Consider the following 7,471-nt stretch of genomic DNA (forward strand, 5'->3'; position numbering starts at 1 on the left):
GGAAGAGGGTGTCAGAGCCCCTGGAGGTGGGAAAGGAAGTCAAACCCTGAGGGTAGGAGAGCGCATTAGGGCCCTCAGGATTGGAGAAAGGCACTTCTGAGCTGCCACATGGGAATGTCCTCTGCAAAGAACAGGAAGTGTTCTTAACTACTGAGCCATCCCCCAGACCTCAAGAGACAAGTTTTCTATATACTAGCCTGGACTTGAACCTGGTATGCAGCCAAGGCTAAGCTTGGGGCTGACCCTCCTGCCTCCACTTCAGGAGGCACCTCAGTGCTGAATCCTACAGAGTGCATGTGGTTCTGGGGACCTCTACCCAGAACCTCCTGCATGCTGGGCAAACCCTCCGCTTTATCTCTTCTAGACTTTAATTATGACTGACACACCTCTTATAAAAACAGTTAATTCTATAAAAGCCTGTTCTGTTGCTTTTCTTAGTTTTGTGGTACTGGCAATAAAACCTGAGGGCATGCGCACTTCACACCAGCACTCTACAACTGAGAGGTATTCCAAACCCTCTACACAAGCTGTATTGATTTGGTTTGGTTTGGGTTTTTTTTTTGGGGGGGGGTGACACAGGGCTTCTCTGTGTAGCCCTGGCTGTCCTGGAACTCAGAAATCCGCCTGCCTCTGCTTCCAAAGTGGTAGAATCAAAGGCGTGCGCCACGACTGCCTGGCGGTTTTGGTTTTTCAAGGCAGGATTTTATGTAGTCCAAGCTGGCTCCAACTCACTGTGAAGCTGAGGGTGACCTTGAACTTCTTTTTTTTTTCCCCCAAAGATTTATTTATTTTACGTATGTGAGTACACTGTAGCTCTCTTCAGACACACGAGAAGAGGGCATCAGATCCCATTACAGATGGTTGTGAGCCACCATGTGGTTGCTGGGAACTGAACTCAGGACCTCTGGAAGAACAGTTGATGCTCTTAACCGCTGAGCCATCTCTCCAGCCCCACCTTGAATTGAACTCTTGATGTTCTCCCATCTACTTCCCAAGTGCTAGAGTTACTGGTGTGTGCCCCAATGTCCATCACTACACTTAAAAAAAATACATCCATATTATACTATATGTTAATATAACATACTGGGGATACTGGGGCTTTCTTTCTTTCTTTTTAAGATTTATTTCTTTATATTATGAATCTAAGTATACTGTCGCTGTCTTCAGACACATGAGGGTAGGACATCAGATCCCATTACAGATGGTTGTGAGCCACCATGTGGTTGCTGGGACTTGAACTCAGGACCTCTGGAAGAGCAGTTGGTGCTCTTAACCACTGAACCATCTCTCCAGCCCGCAGCTGGTAATTTTTAAACTCAGAAAAACTCTACTTATAAAGCAGGCCTGAGAGCCCCTGACCCAGCATGCTCTTAGTCTGGCAGGGTAGGAAAGTGGACAGCCCCGCTAGGAAGCTTTCCAAAGCCAGAGCTGGTCTATCCTGAGGAAGCTCGGGAACCAGAAAGGACAAGGTGGGAAGTAACTGTTAATGCCCAGGCAGCCAGGAGAGGAGACTGCCTGACTCTGAACCAGAAACGGGCAGCTCTAGGCTCTCCATCTTGAACAATTGAGTCTCTAGTGAGGCAGGCGAGTGAGCTAAGCAGACACAGAGACAAGTGAGTATGCAGACATGTATACACACAGCTGTGTGTCACACCCACATTCATAGAAACATGTAAACAAAGACTTGAAAAGCCCCCAAGTCCTGGCCAGTGGTGGCGCACGCCTTTAATCCCAGCACTTGGGAGGCAGAGGCAGGTGGATTTCTGAGTTCGAGGCCAGCCTGGTCTACAGAGTAAGTTCCAGGACAGCTAGAGCTATACAGAGAAACCCTGTCTCCAACAACCCCCCCCCCCAAGAAGAAAGAAAATCCCCCATGAGATTTCATAAGCATTGAGGGAAAAGGGACAGAAGGAAGAAGGGGAGGAGAGGAGGGATACAGAGAGAACAGAAAGTCAAACAAGCAAACAAACAACAAAAACAGAAAGGAAAAGAAAAGAGACAACTCAAGCCCATGCATTCCCAGTTGCCAATGTCCCTCTGGGTACTGAGTCAGAAATGAATCCCATTCCAACTCCATCAGTAGAGATGGAGTAGCTTATCCCACTTCAGTTTCTTCTATTAAGAAAGCCTAATTATCCTGACCTCAGGAGATGTCATCAGACGCCATGAGAGGTTACTGTTGCTGCCTGTCTGCCTGTGAGTCTTCCAGACACAGGCCTGAGAAGCCAGCCATAAAAAGGGCAGAGTCCAGTGTCAGGTGCCGGGGTGAGGAGAGGGTACTCACGGGTAGCAGAGGAACAGGAGGTGCAGGAAGGAGTAGGTCCTGAAGAGGTGGATGAGGGACCGGCACAGACTCCAGCCTGTCGCCGTGAGAACGGTGAAGCGGGTGAGGAACAGCAGGATGGAGCGGAAGAGGGAGACCTTCCCCCTCTGAGAAGCCTGGGTTGGGGTGAGATGCGACAGGATGGGGCCTTGGATGGAGGCCACAAGAGCTATGCCCCTATCCCACCAAACATGGTCCAAAATCCCACCCAGGGGAAGGCGCACAACAGCCTGGGAAGACTCTGGCAAGGTCCACCTTTCTGATGCCTAGTGGATCAGGAGAGCTAATGGGATACCAGAAATGTTTGTCATGTCCACAAGGTGCTCAAAGAAAATGCTAAGGGCTAGGTGTGTCTCCTTGGCATCCCGGGGGGTGGGGGTGGGGATGACTCCAAAGCCCCTGCCAGCCTCTAGACCCAATCACCTCCTTCACGATGGACCCGATGAATCGGCGGCCCAGAACAATGGCGGTCACCATCAGCAAGTTGAAGTCGATCAGGTGGAAGTTCTGTTGGGGGCAGAGGCCTGGGGGTCACATGGGCCCCTTCTTCATACATAGGCTTCTCTTGTACCCACTATCTCCCCCTGCCCAGTCCTTTCCACAGAGACTGTCCCCATTCTCTGACCTTCGTTGGCCTCCAGCTGACTCAGGCCAGGAAATTACCTAGAGGAGTAGAACAGGACCCAGAGAAGGGAAGTGGGACAGTCCCTGGGGATAAGAGAGTGGTGTGTGAGCCCTCTTGCTCCGACACCGTGTCCCTGTCCCTGAACCTCTTCCTCTGTCCACCCTGAAACATTCATACATTTCCATGACTCATCTCTCAGATAAGACTTAGGATCCATCCTGTCAGGATCAACTCTGCTGCCTCTACAGTGCCCAGCATCGTGAAGAGTCCCCAGTCTCCTGTCTCCTCTACATCCATTATGCCCACTATGGAACGGGGTATATAGTGGGTATACAGTGAAGATTGATAAGCTACGCCACAGGCACGAATGCACACACACACACAGCGGCCCCTAGTGGAGCACCTACCAGGGAGGTGTGGGAGGGTGGGTGCGAGGGTGGATACCACCAGACTGTCTTATAGATGTTGATGTAGTGCACGAACAGGGCTATGAGCTGACAGAAGAAGAGCTGGAGCTCGAACAGAATGCTGGCCTGGACGGGCAGCTCGGGGATCTTGCAGTGCTGTAGAGGCACAACGGTCTGTGCAGCTAGTGGAGGGCTGGAGAGGCCCGTCCCAGAAGTGGTCCTGCAAGCGGGAAATAGTGACTGCAGGAGCTAACCTGGGAACCCGACCCGGAGAAGCTTCTGGAACACACAATAGTGTAGTACATCAGAAAAGGATGTGATGAAAACCTCAAAGGAGCCGGCCGTGGTGGCACATGCCTTTAATCCCAGCACTTTGGAGGCAGAGGCAGGCGGATTTCTGAGTTCAAGGCCAGCCTGGGTTACAGAGTGAGTTCCAGGACAGCCAGGGCTACACAAAGAAACCCTGCCTCAAAAAAACAAAACAAACAAACAAACAAAAATAACCCCTCAAAACGATGAGGTCTTCTTCCCATACATCCCAGGAGGGAATTATGAGGCTTGCTTTACAAATATGGAAAAGGAGGGCCAGAGGCAGATGGTAACCTGTGTGCTATCAGTAGGTCTGGAGTAGAACCTCAACGGGAACAAGAGCATGGTTGCTTCTACAGAACCTCATCTCAGTGACCAACCTCAGGGCTCACTCTGGTCCCCTCCAGCCCCACCAGGCATGTAAGATAGTCCGTGCTAAAATCCAGAAAGGGACAGCTTGGTCCACACTCTGACAGGAAGGGGTGAGACATAGAGGTGCCTTACCTGCTTCGAGAACGGACGCTGCTCACGGATGCACTAGAAGAGTGGCCTCCACCAGAGGCCCCAGATGATCCTGGCTCACAGAGCGGGTTTCGATAGTAAGATGTCCTGTTGGGACCTCTTCGTCCTCCTGTAGGCCATATACCAAGGATGACAGCAGTGCTATCTTAGTTAACTGGTATTTCCGTGTCTTTCTTCCTTCCTTCTTCAGTTTGTTTTTTGAGACAGGGTCTCTTTATGGAAGCCTGGCTGTCCTGGAACTTGCTATGTTGATAAGGCCTGCCTTGGGCTCATGCATTTCATTTTCTCATTCAAACCTCCCGGGAGCCTAGGAAGCAGCTCCTGCCTGCTTCTTGTCACCTGCTATTCTCTGCCTGTGTCCCACCCTACTCAGAGCTCCAGGTAGCCATGGCCCCTCCCTCTCCAGTAAGCACACTTGTCACCTCTTGCGTGACTTGTCCATGGTGCATGTGGAGTTGGGCTCAGGTGTGCACAGTTCTACCTTGTCCTTGTTCCTGTCACTTCCAAACAGGACCTCTCACTGGCCTGGGACTTGGCAGTTAGGTCAGGCTGGCTGACTGGTGAGCCCCAGCAATCCTTGGGTCTCAGTCTTCACAGTGCTGGGATTACAAGCTCAGACCATCACACCTACCTTTTACATAGGGTCTGGGGACCAAACTCAGGTTCTCACGCTTGTGTGGCAAGCACATTCAGCACTAAGCTATCTTCCCAACACTTTTTATTTTCTTTTTAGTTTTATTTATTTTATGTATAAGAGAACACTGTCACTGTCTTCAGACACACCACAAGAGGACATTAGATCCCACTACAGATGGTCGTGAGCCACCATGTGGTTGCTGGGAACTGAACTCAGGACCTCTGGAAGAGCAGTCAGTGCTCTTAACCACTGAGCCATCTCTCTAGCCTCCCAACCCTTCTTTTTCATTTTTTGGTTTGTTTGAGACAGGATTTCTCTGTGTAGTCCTGGCTCTCCTGGAACTCACTCTGTAGTCCAGGCTGGCCTTGAACTCAGAGATCTGCTTGCCTCTGCCTGCCATGTGCTAAGACTAAAGATGTGAGCCACCACTGCCCAGTCAATGTCTTTTTCCTTTGTGCTCTTTGCTTACCAAGGTTCTTTCTGAATTCAGAGCTCACTATTTCACTGACTGATCGGCCTCAGGGTTCCAGCTTTGCCTCCCGGTACTGGGACTGATTACAGGTGGGTTATCACACCTGCCAGGCTTCTACCTTTTTTTCCCCACAATTCACTCTCTGAAATTATCTTTTGTTTTGTTTTGTTTTGTTTTAAGATAGGGTTTCTCTGTGTAACCCTGGCTGTCCTGGAACTCACTCTGTAGACCAGGCTGGCCTCGAACTCAGAAATCCGCCTGCCTCTGCCTCCCGAGTGCTGGGATTCAAGAAGTGCACCACCGCACCGGGCGTGAATTCACATTTTAAGCGACTAAGTAGCACAGAATAGCCTCAAACTCACAATTCACCTGCCTCAGTCTCCCAAATGCTAGGATGACAGGCATGTGCTACCAGACTGTTATTTTTACTGCCGTTTCCCTTACTCCGGTTCACTGGACCAGTTTGGTAAGATTTTCAGAATCTGAGTCCTGAGCTGCTCAGCGCTGGTATTTGCTGGATTTCATCTGGATCTGAGTCTCCAGATGCTACAATCTGGCCAGGTTTGAGATAAGTTTTCCCTCCAGGGCCCTGAGATCTAACTCAATGACCCACAGCCTGAGCTTAACATCAGAATGGCCTTAGAAAGAGAGCGGTGGTTGGGAATCCCAAACTTAAGATTTTTTTTTTAATTAGGTATTTTCCTCAATTACATTTTCCAATGCTATCCAAAAAGTCCCCAATACACTCCCCCCCCCAGTCCCCCACCCACCCACCCCAAACTTAAGATTTTACAAAGCTATATTCCTTAAGCTTAGTAGTCTACCCTAAGATCCTAGGCAGCATCCTGCACATAGCCCCCAAACTCTTAATCGAAGTTATACCTTCCTCAACTTCCTCACAGCAACACAGTAGCCTCTATTCATACACACTGTGCCCAAGCTTTCCTATCTCTGAAGGTTTTCTGACAGCTCTTCACAATATGCATGTCCAGAAAGCTGACTTCAAGCCCCAAACCGGAAGCTTTGTTCACACACTGTTATATTTGGTTTGGAAACACCCCCCCACACACACACACACACCCTCAGCCCAGGAACTCTGCCCACACCCACTATCTTTTAGAAGCTCGGCACCCACATAAAGCCCCTAGCCCAGAAACCCCGCCCACACACAACTGTCAACCCCAAGACCCCGCCCACAAGCCGGGCAATGCTCTTTAGGACTGGAAGCTTGAATCGGAATGGACTCCCTTGGTGGGCTAGGTGTCCCTGCGGCCCCGCCGCTCTCAGTGTAAACCCCTAGAGTCCAGAAAATTCTCTCCCCTACCAGCAATCACAAAAGCCGCACCCTTAGCTCTCAGCCCCTCCCACCAGGGTGCCCGGCCCCCGTCTGCAGACAGGAGAATTGTGTGCCCCAAAGAAAGCCTGAGCCCCTCGGGGCCGTCTCCCTTTTGGAAGCTCCGCCTACCACGCAGTGACCCGCCCCCTCAGGACCGGAGGGGCGGGGTCCCGCCTGCGCCGCGTCCCTTCCCCTCCCCCTCCCAGCGACTCTGGTCCGCGTGGGGAGGCAGTTCGCAGCCAGGCTCCCCGCTATCCCGCGACCCCCGGACGAGCCCAGCCAGCTCTGCTCACCCATCTCCTTCCCCCGGCGCTCTCCGCTCGCCGCCGCAGCTCCTGCGGGCAATATGTCGGAGGCGACGGCGGCCGAGAGAGGACTAACCGCCGCAGCCCGGGCCGGGTATCAGCCGCACGCTCCCTCCGGCTGCTCAATTTGCATGCTAGGCGGGCTGGGAGTCGGGAGCGCGCTTCTTAAAGGGGCCGTTTGGACAAAAGCAGTGCTAGCGCTCTTTGTCTTGCCTTTCCCCATGCCTTTCCCGCAGCTGCTGCTCAAGAGATTCTGGAGCGGGCCAACCCACCTCTCGTGTTTCTTCACCCTGTTCTGACTAGAGGAGGACACCAGAGCGGCCTTTTGCCTCTAGTGAAATCCTGGTTTTTGTGCAACACAGTCACCTCATACTCAGCGAGTTCCAAACTGGGCTTTCAGTACTCTTAGGCTTTAGTGTACTTTGGCCCACCCTAGTCAAAATCTACGAGTCATTTCCCCTATCTTCCAAAACTCTGTATCCAATTTTTGGCCTCATTTTGATGACCCTAAACTCTATCCATTTCTCATGTTTAT

General features: G+C 51.4%; 1 protein-coding gene across 7 annotated transcripts in view; it reads right to left on the reverse strand.

Moving 5' to 3' along the window:
- Tmem39b (transmembrane protein 39B) overlaps positions 1-7,069 on the reverse strand; it is a 22,042-nt gene extending 14,973 nt beyond the window's left edge. The window contains exons 1-6 of one of the 7 annotated variants that reach the window (XM_021159737.2): positions 6,925-7,055; positions 4,169-4,295; positions 3,356-3,575; positions 2,949-3,031; positions 2,747-2,830; positions 2,285-2,439 (exon numbers count right to left, since the gene is read on the reverse strand). In XM_021159737.2, coding sequence (XP_021015396.1) covers positions 2,285-2,439; positions 2,747-2,800 — 209 coding nt within the window. In that variant the 5' untranslated portion in view covers positions 2,801-2,830; positions 2,949-3,031; positions 3,356-3,575; positions 4,169-4,295; positions 6,925-7,055. Of the gene's footprint in view, positions 1-2,284; positions 2,440-2,746; positions 2,831-2,948; positions 3,032-3,355; positions 3,576-4,168; positions 4,296-6,177; positions 6,188-6,619; positions 6,730-6,760; positions 6,785-6,924 lie in introns of those variants that run through there. The other 6 variants (XM_021159736.2, XM_021159738.2, XM_029476844.1 and 3 more) reach the window with 6 other exon arrangements.
- Between the last annotated feature and the right edge of the window lie 402 nt (positions 7,070-7,471).

Source organism: Mus caroli, chromosome 4 (genome assembly GCF_900094665.2).
Source record: "Mus caroli chromosome 4, CAROLI_EIJ_v1.1, whole genome shotgun sequence".
Taxonomy (NCBI): Eukaryota; Metazoa; Chordata; class Mammalia; order Rodentia; family Muridae; genus Mus; species Mus caroli.